Source organism: Eschrichtius robustus, chromosome 2 (genome assembly GCF_028021215.1).
Source record: "Eschrichtius robustus isolate mEscRob2 chromosome 2, mEscRob2.pri, whole genome shotgun sequence".
Taxonomy (NCBI): domain Eukaryota; kingdom Metazoa; phylum Chordata; class Mammalia; order Artiodactyla; family Eschrichtiidae; genus Eschrichtius; species Eschrichtius robustus.
In genome coordinates this window covers 61,469,965-61,484,937 of record NC_090825.1, presented here as the reverse complement: position 1 = coordinate 61,484,937, position 14,973 = coordinate 61,469,965, and the positions used below count along the sequence as shown (strand labels likewise).

Sequence of the window (14,973 nt, the reverse complement as noted above, 5' to 3'; positions counted from 1 at the left end):
GTTGTGGCACACGGGCTTAGTTGCTCCGTGGCATGTGGGATCTTCCCAGACCAGGGCTCGAACTCCTGTCCCCTGCATTGGCAGGCGGATTGTTAACCACTGCGCCACCAAGGGAGTCCCTGCTTATATTCTTAAACGGAGCTAGATAAGAAAATATATTTCAGAGAAAAAGAGTAACAGAACACAAGTCACCTATGTGTTTGCCAGGGGAATCTCTAATATCCATGAATCTCAGTTAATAACAAATGCCAGAATAATAAGTAAAGGCAGTGTTGGTGTATTTCTTTGGCATCAGTAACGTTAGTAATCATTTATATAAGATTCATTCCATTAGGTCAGGTGCTCTTACTAGTTTATGACATTTCTCTACCAGTGCCACTAAAATCGTAACTCTGGACCAGTGATTAGCCTGTGATAACTCAATCTCAGAATCCCAATTTGAGGATCTGCTTCCTAGAGCCACTCCTAGTACCAATTACTATATTAGTTAAGGCCCTGGCAAGAAACAGATGATACACTTAAAAGGGACAATTGAAGAGAATTTAATGAAGGAACTATTTATTTATAAATTGTGGGTGGGATTAAGGGAAACCAACAAGATATACTGTAACACCCTGGGGCTCGCAGGGTAGCAACGGTGGGAAGCCTTTACCATATGTAGAATTGAAGGGAAGCGGTTTGAGGAGTCGGGACACTTAACAGACCCTGAAGGAGAGAGCCACTCATAGGAACTGAAACCTTCAATAGAGGAATGCTAGCACTGCCAGGGAGGTCTGGCAGGAGAGGGATCCAGGATAATAAATATTCTCTCCTGCCCCCTGATTTCTTGCTGGTGCTTCCTATTGGCTAAACATACCTGTAAGTGAGGGACAAAGGAATCTGGTTGATACAGTCCACAGAAGTCAGCCTCTCAGGGCACAGAGTTGGGCCAAGAAATGCAGAGAGTGGATTCATGCATCAAATGGAAACGGTTTAGCTCACAAGCCCACTCTTTCTGGCTTGAAGTCCATGCTATTTCTATAGTAACACCTTTCCTACTACTAATAATACGTGCTACTCACTTTTCTAGACATACCACTTAAGGAATTTTTTTAAAGTTTGCTATTTTCTTTAGAATTGAAAAAATGTTATGTAGATTCTAAGTATTTGATTACCACTATATAACTGCTAGGAATCAAAGAACAGTATTTGAGAGCTGTGATTAAAAGCCAAAGACAGTTGAACATTATGGTGATTGCGTAATCTAACCTCACTTTGCTTTTCTGTATTAAAGAAGCAGAGATTAGAAAGGGATATCAGAAGCTAGGAGACAGCAACAGAAGTTAGAAATTAAAGTATACTCTCCTACTTTAGATGAAGGTTCACCCCCCCAAATTTAGATGTACACTCATGGTTATAGTTTTCACCTAGTCATTTAAGACATGTAGAATGTTTTGCTAATTTAAATTTACGTTTTACCAAGAATAATGAGTTTGAATTGAATTATACATATTTAATATGCATAATGTGAATTTTTTTTCAGAAATAGTTGTTGCTGAAAGTGTGGTTGTTATTAAGAAATTACTGCAAATGCAACCCGTACAACATGGTGAAATTATTAAACATATGGCCAAACTCTTGGACAGTATCACTGTGAGTACCAATTAAGAGATCTTTGCTTTTAGTACCAATTCAGCCGAATTTTATTCAGTAAATTATAGTTTTGTTAAAATAAACAGACATACTGAAGTATAATGGTGAAGAGAGCTGAACTCTCCTTGTTCTAGGATTCCACACTGTTGTGGAAGGGGATCACAAATCTGAAAAAAGGGAAGGATACAATAAATACTGCAGTATTGGCTTGGAATTGGAGATATCAATGTGAACTTCATGGGTTTTTATATGGAGAGCTAGATGTGTTGGAGTGTATATGCATGTATGTGTGTGTCTATACACATTTGTATGTACACATATGAATTCGTACATGAATATACAAACATCTGTTTCCTAATGCTGTCCTTTAAGAGGGCCTACATGCAATAATAACCCCAGTACCACTGAGCACACCTAGTGCCCAGATCTTGTTTGTTTGTTTTTTTGATTGAGGTATCATTTCATACCATAAAATTCACCCTTTTAAGTATATAACTCCGTGGTTTTTGGTATATTCACAAGGTTGTGCAACCATGACCACTCTGTAATTCCAGAACGTTTTCATCATCCCTAAAATCAAGTTCCCAACGTGAAACTCCTGATCCTCCCGTTACTGCAGCCCCTGACAACCACTAATCTACTTTCTGTCGCAATGGATTTGCTTATTGTGGACATTTCATACAAATGGAATCATATAATAAGTGGCCTTTTGTGTCTGGCTTTTTTCACTTAGAGTGTTTTCAAGGTTCATGCATGTTGTAGAATGTAGTACTGCATTCCCTTTTATGGTAGACTTTGGTTTTTAAATTCCATTCAGCGTTTAAAGGAACCAGGGCTCCTTAGAGAAATGGCTGATTTCTGAGCTAGGGCAAGGAAAGAAGAAGATAATCTTGGAACATCTTGTTGGGCCATAAAAACAAGACAGTGCTCACAGAATGGTAGAGACGTGTCAGAAAGATACAAGAGCCAGCTTAAAGGAACCCCTACTGGCTAATTTGAGCAACAAAATAAATGATAGTAAAAGGATTATAACCTATTGAATAGGGTAAGAATCTCTGAATCCACACTTGAATGGATGAATTAATGAATGAGTAAGGAGAAAGGGAAGTTCTTCCTTACAATGCAAAACAACTAATAATTGTAGAAGAACAAAGGATGGAATTAGAATAGCCATCACAACAGTAATTGATTCACGTGAGAATCATTAACAAATGCTGAAAACTAGGGGGTGAAAATTTGAGTAGTAACAGGATATTTGCACAGTTTTAAGGTATAAATAACCTCATAAGTTATTCTTAATTTAAAAGAGCAAATTATTGACTTTTGACTTTACAACGGAGAAGCCTAGCAGACACTACCTGAACCAAATGAACATAGTTATCATTGCCAGAAATGGGATTATGTACCTTCTGATAAGATACACTGAACAGAACTCAGCATCAAGTCTGTTGATTTCCTGCCAAAAGTGAATAACTTGAATCTAATCATGAGACAATACCAAATGAGGGTATTCTACAAAATAATTGCCTTACAGTCTTTAAATATGCTAATATCATAAAATGGAAAGAAAAACTCAGGAACTTTTGCAGGTTAAAAGAGATTAGAAGGATATGACAACTCTATGTAACATAATTTTGGATTTTCTTTTGCTATAAAGGATTTTATAGGGATAATTGGAAAAATCTCAATAAAATCTTTAGAATAGTTAATAGTATTGGTTCACTGTTCAGTTTCCTGGTTTTTAAATAATTCTACTGTGTTTATTATATAAGAGCATTCCTTTTATTAGGAAGTTTACACTGAAGTATTTCAGAGTATTAGGGCATATCTACAACTTTGAGTGATCTGGAAACCAAAATGTGTTTGTGTATGTAGAAAGCTAGAGCAAATGTAGTAAAATGTTAACATTTGGGAAATGTGGGTGAAGGGTATTCAGAAATTCTTTTTATTCTTCTGGCAAGTTTTCTATACATCTGAAGTTGTTTAAAAATTACATTAAATTTAAAAATAAATATTAATTTTTACTCTGTCACATTATATGTCCTTACATTAAAATCGCTATACTTCACTTTGCCCATCACTTTGCCCACCAATATAAAATGGTGAGGGTAAAAGAACCTATGTTATTGAAAGTACTGTGTTAGTTAAGTAATGTAAAGCTCTTAGAACATTGCCTGGCGCACAGCACCGCATGTTAGCTGTTATTGTTATTTGTGTCCTATTTCATTCTCTTCTTCCTTTAGAACTAAAGTTTTTGGAAGAATTACCTGAAAAGAATTTTATTTCCTTACCTTCAACTCGTCATCCCATCACAGTCTGATTTTGACTGTCCACCACTCCACTACTGCTTTTGCAAGGTTATTGACTATCTCCTTTTATTAAATCCAGTGGATAATTTGCTGTCCACATCTTTCTTGATCTTTCATTAGCATTTGATTTCACTGACCCCTGCTTCACTTTTGAGACATTCTCTCCATTGCTTCTGTCTGGTTTTTCTTCAAACTCTTCTCCACTGTGTTTGTCTTTTACTCTGCCTGTCCCTTGAATGTTGGTTAGTTTGACAACTAATGTTCTATAACTAGAGGGGTTGTAGTTTAAGGAGGGGGCAGTATATTACAGTCAGCCCTCATATTCATAAGTTTTGCATCCACAGATTCAACCAACCGGGGATGGAAATTTTGATCCAGGTTGGTTGAATCTGCATATGCAAAACCTGCGACTGTATGTTTTTTGAAAAAAAAATCTGCGTGTAAGTGGACTCATGCAGCTGAAACCCGTGTTGTGCAAGGGTCACCCTTCTTCCTTGTTTGAAGATGGGGTAATCTATGCTCAGAGTCTGTTCAGAGGGATCATATTTGTATAGTTAAAGGTAATAGATGGCTGGGTTTGGAGCCTACTAGTCAGGACCAATTTTTAATCTCTCTAGTGGCAAAGTTTTCTTTCCTTCACAGTGTTATTAAAGCTTGCAGGGCAGTTACACATTTATCTTAAAGCTAAGAATAATACTCACGGGGTCACTTAGCATCTGATCTTCTACCACATTCTCACCACTGTTCTTTGTCTTCATATCTACTGTTATTGTTGATTAATCATCAAAATCAGGACTTATTACAAAGACTGTGTATGAGAGGTTGAGAGAGTGGATTTGAAAACCAGATGAGTTGTGTTCAAGTTTAGTCTCTGCCTTTTACTAGCTTTGTGATCTTAAGCAATACTTGACTTCTCCCTGCTCCAGTTTTCTTCTCTGTAAAATGAGAACCGTAGTACTAATAACTATAGATCTGTTGTGAGGAATAAATGAGTCAACATATTTGAAACACTTAAAACAGAGCTTCGTGTAAGCTGTAATTATGATCATGGCTATATTTAAAGTTTTTGAGGGAGACAGACTTAATGATAAGGTTTGAATTTAGTAAGCATCCTTGTTGCTTCATTTCTATTTTACTAATTTATTTAACATAACTCCTCTAGTGCTAATCATATGCTAGGTACTATTCTAAGCACCTTAAAAATATAAATCATTAATTTTAATAACAAGTCTGAAAGGTAGGTTCTATTCTATATATTTTACATAAAAGAAAACTGAGGCACAGAGAGGTTAAGTAACTTGCCTAAGGTCACATAGCTAGTAGGTCTGCTTTCTTAACCAATACATCATGATATATCTGTTTTCCATTTCTAGTCTCTCTTTTCTGTATTCAATTTACTTGCCTACTCACTGACCTGGCCAGGACTTTATTGTTGTTTCCTTTTGATTCCCCTAAATCATTGAGAAATTAGGCATTAGATTGGTCCATATTTGCCCATATGTGGAATAAATGTTTGACATCATTTGTCAGTGATCTTTTGATGGGAGATAAGAGGGTAAAACCTTTTCCTCAAGTCTACTGAGATAGACATCCAGCATCCCTGTGTACCAAGCATCAAATTTCAGTAGTATTTTTAGTCATTGTAACAATCACAAATACTCCTGCAGGTATTTAGATACCTTTTAGACAAGTGTTACATCATCTAGTAAGAACCACTTTTCTAAGCAAGAACTAATGAACCACAGCAGTGAACTCTAGATTGGGGAAATCAAAGAATAGAGATACACAAATATATGTATATATTTATACACATAATTAAAATGTATAAAGATAGACTAGGAATGTCTAACAAAAGTGCTGAGAACTCTTGAAAAAGAAGGGCCATAATCATAATATAAGGGAAATTCTAATAATCTGGAACTAAAAATATTGAACAATCTTAGAAAATCTAGGGGTAGGATGGGATTGGGGCGGAATAAATGTGTTTTGAAGGTCTCATGGGAGGAAGAGAGGAGAGAGAAGTGAAATTATTTTCGTATTCTCATCTTGTGTTTAATAAGTAGTAAGGTGCCCCCCCACCTCCTGGCACACCGGCCTGTCTCCCCTCCCCAGCCCCGACGGGCGGGTGGGCTGCCTGAGGAAGCGGGAGGGTAGAGCTGGGCCAGCCTGCGAGCAGACGACAATGCGGAGGTTCTGCACGGCCCCCAGCTGCACGCGGAAGAGCACACAGTCGGACCTGGCCTTTTTCAGGTTCCCACGGGATCCAGCCAGATGCCAGAAGTTAGTGGAGAATTGTAGGAGAGCCGACTTAGAAGTTAAAACGCCTGATCAACTAATTTAACATTACCGATTGTGTGCCAAACACTTTGAGGCTTATATGATCCATAGAACTAGTCCTTATAGGGCAGTTCTTCGAGATCATGCAATACCAACAATATTTGATCTTACCAACCATTTGAATAATCCACACAGACACAGAAAAACCGAATAAAAGAATTGAGTGAAGATGAAATCAGGACACTGAAACAGAAGAAAATTGATGAAACTTCTGAACAGGAACCAAAACATAAGGAAATAACAGCAATGCTCAGAACCCCAGTGCAGAAGAAGGGGGTGAAGAGTAGGAGGAAGACGTTTTACCTTTATCCCTTGAAGAGAAGGAAAACAGAACACTTAAAATCTTTATTTGAAATTTTAATTCTTATGGGGAAACAGAACATACCTCTGGATGGACATGAAGCTGATGAAATCCCAGAAGGTCTCTTTACTCCTGATAACCTTCAAGCACTGCTGGAGTGCCGGATCAGTTCTGAGAAAGCGCTTTGAGACAACGGCAGTGAACACATTGTTCTGTTCAAAAACACAGCAGAAACAGATGCTAGAGATCTGTGAGAGCTGCATTCGGGAAGAAACCCTCAGGGAAGTGAGACACTCACTTCTTTTCCATCGTCACGGACGATGTGGTGGACATAGCAGGGGAAGAGCACCTGCCTGTGTTGGTGAGCTTTGTTGACGAAGCTCACAATCTGAGAGAGGAATTTGTGGGTTTCCTGCCTTATGAAGCTGATGCAGAAATTTTGGCTGTGAAATTTCACACTACGATAACTGAGAAGTGGGGATTAAACATGGAGTACTGTCATGGCCAGGCTTACATTGTGTCCAGTGGATTTTCTTCCAAAGTGAAAGTTGTTGCTTCTAGACTTTTAGAGAAATATCCCCAAGCTATCTACACACTCTGCTCTTCCTGTGCCTTAAATACGTGGTTGGCAAAATCAGTGCCTGTTATGGGAGTATCTGTCGCATTAGGAACAATTGAGGAAATTTGTTCTTTTTTCCATCAATCACCACAACTGCTTTTAGAGCTTGACAATGTAATTTCTGTCCTCTTTCAGAACAGTGAAGAAAGGGGCAAAGAACCGAAGGAAATTTGCCATTCTCAGTGGACAGGCAGGCATGATGCATTTGGAATCTTAGTGGACCTCCTACAAGCACTTGTTTTGTGTTTAGATGGTATAATTAGTGACACAAATGTTAGATGGAATAACTGTATAGCTGGCCAAGCATTTGTACTCTGTAGTGCGGTAACAGATTTTGATTTCATTGTTACCATTGTTGTTCTTAAAAATGTTCTATCTTTTACAAGAGCCTTTGGGAAAAATCTTCAGGGGCAAATCTCTGATGCCTTCTTTGCAGCCAGTAGTTTGACTGCAGTGCTGCATTCACCAAATGAAGTGATGGAAAATATCAAAGTTTATCATGAATTTTAGTTTGAGGAAGCCACAAATTTGGCAACCAAACTTGATATTCAGATGAAACTCCCAGGGAAATTTCGCAGAGCTCAGCACAGTAACCTGAAATCTCAGCTAACCTCTGTGAGTTACTATAAAGAAACTCTTAAGCGTTCCAACAGTGGAACACATTATTCAGGAACTGAAAGATATATTCTCAGAACAACACCTCAAAGCTCTTAAATGCTTCTCTCTGGTACCCTCTGTCATGGGACAGCTCAAATTCAATACATTAGAGGAGCATCATGCTGACATGTACAGAAGTGACTTACCTAATCCTGACACGCTCTCTGCTGAGCTGCATTGTTGGAGAATCAAGTGGAAACACGGAGGGAAAGATATAGAGCTTCCATCCACTATTTATGAAGCCCTTCATCTGCCAGACATCAAGTTTTTCCCTAATGTTTATGCATTGCTGAAGGTCCTATGTATTCTTCCTGTGACGAAGGTTGAGAACGAATGCTATGAAAATGGGCGAAATCGTCTCAAAGCATACCTGAGGAACACTTTGACAGACCAAAGGTCAAGTAACTTGGCTTTGCTTAACATAAATTTTGATATAAAACATGATTTGGATTTAATGGTGGATACATATATCAAACTCTATACAAGTAAGTCAGAGCTCCCTACAGATAATTCAGAAACCATTGAAAATACCTAAGAGACTTTTAAAATAGGCTTTCTCTTATATTTGATATTTGAAAAAAGTCTGTCAGAAATTTGAAAATATCTTACAGAAAAGTTGTAAGGTGTACGTAGGCCACTTAATCACTGAATATCTTGATCTGTAGGCCTCCCATTGAGTACATTAGTCATTGATAATCTGCCTGTTTAAATGGCCCGTTTGAAGTCCCATGCTTTGGAGACCTAACTGTTCTTCCAGAAGATAACATTGAAAGTACCACATTACACTCTGTGTGATCTCTGCTAATGGCACTTTGGAATTGTATTAGTTAAGTCATTTTAGACATAACATTTATCGCTGTGGATCCAGTTGTCAGGGATTGAGTTATCAGTTCTTTGAAGAAATAAATTTTGAGGAGGTATGGGAGGAAGGAATACATTTTATAAAACGTTACAATGAAGCTCATGACTGACCTTTGAATAGTAGGAGTTTTAAGTATGCTATTAAAAATCTGTAAGGGACAGTTAAGAAAATTATCAGACTGTAAGAAAAATAGGTGAGCTCACCAAACAAGAATTTCAGTGTAGATTTTGTCTTTATCAAATGAAGTTAAAGGAACAAGTTAAAGTTTGAATGGAAGAGCCTGCCATTGTTGTTCCACATCTGGTTGTTGCTGTTTACATTCCTTTATTGAGCCTACATCTTCATAAGCTTTTTGAACACTTCTGTTTCATGGTCAAGACAGGATCAGAGGCCATGGATACTGACAACTGATTTGTTTGTTTTCTTGGGTTTTTTCCAAGACTGTATCTACTGCCTCATCTTGATTTACAAGCAAAACCTAGAAAAACTACAAAAATAAGTGTGTTGTAGTTTATCTAGGAATAATACAGAAAATATTGCTGTTTTTTTTGGTGAAGAAAATCAATTTTGTATTGTTTATTTCAACCTAAATAAAATGTGAATTTTGTTTAAAAAAAATATAAGGTGAAAATAGCTTATCTTGGGGTGAAAACAGTGGGTTTTGATAGGGAAAATAGTTAATTCCTTGTTTATAAAGAATGATGGAGAAATGTTTGTCTGGTTATGAGAAAGAAATAGGAATGTGGAGTTCTGTATTCCCCATCATCTTGTGCAGAATTTAGTTAAAACTTGTGCTTTTAAGCTTGTTCTGCTCTTGTTAGAAAGGAAGAGGCAAAAGCAAGGGAGTGTTAGGGCTTTCAGGTGAATGCAGCTGCTTATACGTGAAACCTGTGGCACCCATATCAAGCAAACCACAGACTTTCTTGGAAGAAGAATTTGTTGTATTTGATTATGTCCCTGTGTGGGGCTCAGGAAAATGTTTGATTGCATCGACTTTCTCTACGGCAGTTGTTGGAATATTAGCCAAGTACATACTTTCTTATGAATCTATGTAGCACAGCTTGTTTTTCTGTTTTTGTCAGATAGAAGATAACTATTAGTGGAATACAAAATATGGTGGGAATTCCAAATTCACAAAAGGAAAAAAAGAAAACCAAAATGTAAAGTAAATAATAAATTTTTAAAAATTAAAATGGAAGAGTTAAAATCAAGAAGTAAGATGGAAGAGTAAACATCAAATATATCCTGTTTTGAATATGAATGGATTGCATTCTCTCATTAGAAGACAGACTTTCAAATTGGAATGAAAAACAAAAGCCAGAAAGAGGCCATTTATAATTAAAACACCATAATCAAAGTGATAAAGGTTGAAAATAAGAAAATAGGGAAAGAGACATTAAGTGAATATCAACAAGAATTTAAAATTAATTAAAGACTTTTAACAGGATAAAATGGAACATTATAAAATGAAAAAAAGGCCCAATTTACAAAGAAATTAAGAAACATAAACCTATGTGCACAAAAAATATGGCAACCAAATAAATATGTAAGTGAAAAATCTATTGGAAATGCAAGGAGAAATAGATAAAATACAGTTTTGGTGGGTGACTTTAATATGCTTGTCTCGAATTAGATATACCTCATAGATTTTTAGGTAAGATGTAGATGTAAGGACATAGAGAAATTAAATAACAGAATCAATACTTGATATAGTAAATATAGCTAAAATCTTATATCTCTTGAGCAGATAATACCCACTTTTATGGATGTATCCATAGAACATTTACAAAAAATCATTTACTTAGACATAAAGTAAACTTAAAGCTTTTATATTTTTTAACCTTAAGCAATAACATAAGAATTAAATATTTTAAAATGGTACCAGAGCAGTTGTGAAGCAAGAAATAAACTTTTAAATTAAGGTTTAAAGAAAAAAATACAGGCTTTCCTAAAAGCACAGAAAAAGAAAATACTTTATTTCAAAATGTGTGAGGCATGGCTAAAGCTGTAACTGTCACCATTTTTAAAGTAAAGAGACCAAAAATAAAAGAATTTGATATTTGTCCTGAGACATTTGAAAAATAACAGTGAAAGAAAGCATAGAAACCTAAGAGGGATCAGAGATGATTGTGTAAAATGGAATACCAAATAAAGATAGTTGAAATTGATAAATACATCTTAAATGTGGTCCTTTGGAAAGACAATAAAGTAGAAAATCCCTCCTGATTCTGATAAGGTGGAGAGAAAGCAAAAGTAGACAAATTGGCACTATGATATAGAAGAGATTAAAATAATTATAAGAAAAACTATATGCAATTCTATAGCAAAAAAACCCCGAACTTTTGGAGAATGAAAAGGTGATGAGTTTTTACTGTTAACATACCTCAGGAAGCTGAAGTGCTTGAAGTGGGACAAGGAAGAAAGAAGCAAGACGGTTTGTGATGCAGAACCCTAAAAATGGCCAGGGATTGGCGGCACAAGTTACTCCAGAAGAATGTGGTGAGGGGTGTAGCCAACAACAGCTTCAAATCAGAAGTGAATCCCCAGAATCTCTGCTCCAGTCAAGAGACCTATTCACAGAACAGTGGCCATGTGGAAAAGAAAGTGGGCTTTATTAATCTGACCAAGCACTTGAGGACCTTTAAATGTGGGCACGTGATTCTAACATTAAGCCTGAGAGCCTTAAATGAGACCTCTTTCTTACTGAATGAATCTCTGCCTATTTGACCTAAATCCTAGACCCCCTGGATTTTAGAAAGAGCCAATCCGACCAGTGTCAGAGGACAAGAGGACACTATTGAGCATGTTTTCCCTCAGTACCTAAGCCACTTTATCAGGGCGAAATCCTGGGCTCATGTACCCTCTGGGAGGAGGAAGAACCGAGGTGACAGCTAGACCTCTTCCCACCGTGACCACCTTACTTATCCATAAAACCAGAGGTAAAAGGAAGTGCGAAAATGCCCCATGTGCATAAGTGTGGGAATAGGCAAGAAGATGGCCTAGATCTGCCCTGAAAAAAAGGCTCGCTCTGGGGAAGCTGCAGGAGGCCTTAAGGGAGCCGTTGCACAGTGTGGCAAAAGAATAGGTGCAAAGGAATAAACTTTCATTTGATTAATGAGTAAAGGAAACTCATTGATGTGAAATTGTTTGTCTCCATGATATATGTGATCAGTCAGGAACCAGAACCAGTCTTCTTGCCTTGCTGGCCAGTATTCTTCCTAGAATATAGCGCACTCATTGTCTCTGCCCAGTGCCCATGGCGAACTCTGGATCTAGACTTGGAGTTCCAGTCCTAGTTGCATCACTGACAAGCTGTGAGATGTTGGGCAAGTTTCTTATTTCCTTTGTGCCCCAGTTTCCTCATATATCAAGTGGGGAGAATGGTAGAGTCTACTTCATAGGGCTTTTGTAATAACTGACTGAGAAAACAGGTAAGGTACTTAAAAACAATGCCGGTAAAACATGGTGGGAGCTCATTAGATGTTAGCTATGTAATTTTTTAAAAAAGAGAGCACAGATTTTATTGTATTCAAGACTTTGATTCCATTTGTTATTTAGTAAGTGGCATAGTTGAAAATCTGAAAACTAAAATTTAAATTAATTCTATATTTAAAATTCATTTATATTGAATAATTTATGTTGATAGGGCAGTCAACTGTCCTGAGTGTGAATATTTTATCCTTTGGAGTATCCTTCATTTGTAGTAAATACTGCTTTGGGAGCAAAGTTCTTCCAGAATAAAATGCACACTACCTGAGGATTGTTCTAAAAGGATTTCACATTATCTTTAATGGGACAGGTGAGGGTTTCACATTATAAAAGAAGAGTTAAAAGATGTTATTTGGTAGACTACTGAGCGATACTGAAGTAGTGCCTTACGTACTCCGTGCCCCGTGCCCAGGTACCTCATGAGCGCCTGCCATTTCGCAAGTTAACTACACTTGCCCTGCCATCCCCACTTAATCCACACTTAGGTTTTCATGCATATTGAGTCCACATGCAGAATATTGGGTCTGATGTGCTGTTTGCATGCAGTTTGTTTAGATGTCCACTGATTTTGCCTTTGACAAACTTAAATAAATAAAATCGATGTTTTTGCGGGATTTACTTTACACTGTTGCATTGTGCAGTGAGCTGGTGTTGTAACGCAATAGCTTTTAAATTGAACTGCTTACAGAGTGATCTGTAAAATCTTTCTAGATGTCTTTCTATAACTGTTGTGGTCAGCTAGGAAACATTATTTGTTTTTGTAGGCAAGTTAATGGGTTAAAATGGCAGTGGAAACTGCCTTCTGGTAGAAGGTTTAAAAAGTGCACTTAACCACTTGCTCAGGGCATTTAGAATAAAGAATCAGGCAAAGTCATTTACAATCCAGTTTGTCTTCGAAAATATTGAAAAAAAAGGTTCATAATGAACGTATTATATGCATACATGTGTGTTATTAGTTTGGCCTTAGTTCCGTGTTCCTATTTGTTCTGTTTGAAAAGACCGTGGAGGACAAAAAGTGACTAATTTTCTTACTTGCTCTTTCTTCAGTTGCTTCAAATCTTTGAAAATAGTGGCCATGGATTCATAGTATCAGTGGTGTACAAATAAGAGTCTTATAACTTAATTGGGAGAGAAAGGCAGGGCTGAAATTTGAAAATCTTATTCTGATTCCAGCCAAACGCACAAAAGCATTGGGTTTGTCAGTTTTCTAAGCTTTTTAATGTCATCATGGAAAGATTGGTATTAGTATATTTATAGTGATATTATTCCCTGTTGTGAAGAAGTTTTCTATTTTTTTTTTCTGTGTGTGTGTTTTTTATTTATTTGGTTGTGTCGGGTCTTAGTTGCGGCAGGCGGGCTCCTTAGTTGCCGTTTTCTATGTTTTTGAAATAGAAATTTTATTACTTAGTTCTAGACTCTCTGAATATGATCCTGGCCCCGCCCCCCGCCCCCACCTAGAGATTTTCATTGTGAGCCTTAGAACTTACTGATTTTTAATTTTTTAAAGAGTTATATTTTAAATGTATGCATTATGAATGTTTAGAGTATTTAAATATTATTATTTTAATCTTGATATATTAATGAATAGGAATATAAACAATCTCTTAGACCTTTTTGGGGTTGTCCTTTTAATTGTAAAGAAGTAAATAAATAAATAAGTGTATAACCAGAGGAAAATTACTTAAAGTGGGGTAAGAGATGTGATATGTCATAGAATTCTAATTTTATACTGGTAATATATAATAAAATATTTAAGAAAAATAAATCTAGCATAACTGAAATCTGAAGTTGCCCATATATTCTTATTTAGACATACCTTTCATTATGGCAGGCAACTTGAATTGCTTCATACTGGAAAATTTAATGTACCACTCAATTATTGTTCTTTAGCCCAATTTAAAATAATAGATTGGGAGTAAAGTCCTAATGCAGTGTAACCTTCGGAACATTAGAAATAGCCTCTTTCTTTCCAGAAATCAATATACAGTAAGGATATCAGTTTTATCATACTACATGAATAGATCTGTAATAGCATTTAGTATTTTACTCAATACTTATACTTAGTACTTACACTTATTATGTAAGTATACTGATTTCTTCTCTCTTACTAAACTTATTCTAATATTAATTTAAAGATGATACTGTTATCACATTATTTTGAAAATGTATACTTGACTTTAAAGTTTTCTGATGACCTCATTCTCCTTCTGGTGAAAGACTTAGCGGTGTCTTAATAATTTTATGTTATTTCTTGAAATGGGTGTTTTGAAAGAATTCAAGGTGGTATATATTGTGATAAAATTCTAGCTGTGCAAAGGTCCTCATTCTCACTTTCTTCCTTAACAGTCGTACTGTGCACAGCTGTGAAACTATAATGAAAACATTAGGACTTTATTTGAGGAATTAGAAAAGGACTTCATAAAGAGTCTTATCTCTTCTTGTGATGCTACCTCTTAATGATAGCCATTGGCTTTTTCATTTATTATTAAAAGCAAATTTTCTATACTAGGTGAAAATGTTCACAGAAACTAATTTACATACCCCTTCAAATTCCTTTTGAAGGATATTGAAAGGGGGAGGATACAAATAAACAAATAGTAATAAAACTAATTTGCATGTTCAAATAAAATGTTGGTCTTAATGGTGCTGGTGGAAGGTTTCCAATTTGTAACAAAGCATTTATTTTTAAGAAACAAATTATATGGAAGTGTAGTTTATTGAAAATATATATAATGCCAAAATGCAGTATTGGGCAGATTTATCTTAT

The 14,973-nt window shown here is 36.3% G+C and overlaps 1 protein-coding gene and 1 pseudogene across 1 annotated transcript in view; both read left to right on the top strand.

Annotated features, from left to right (window-relative positions):
- Positions 1-14,973, top strand: part of AP3B1 (adaptor related protein complex 3 subunit beta 1) — a 283,078-nt gene that overhangs the window by 145,041 nt on the left and 123,064 nt on the right. Inside the window, exon 14 of the mRNA XM_068535546.1 lies at positions 1,523-1,632. Within this exon, the coding sequence (XP_068391647.1) occupies positions 1,523-1,632 (110 nt within the window). The remainder of the gene's footprint in view (positions 1-1,522; positions 1,633-14,973) is intronic.
- LOC137756986 (52 kDa repressor of the inhibitor of the protein kinase pseudogene) lies at positions 6,124-8,400 on the top strand (annotated as a pseudogene).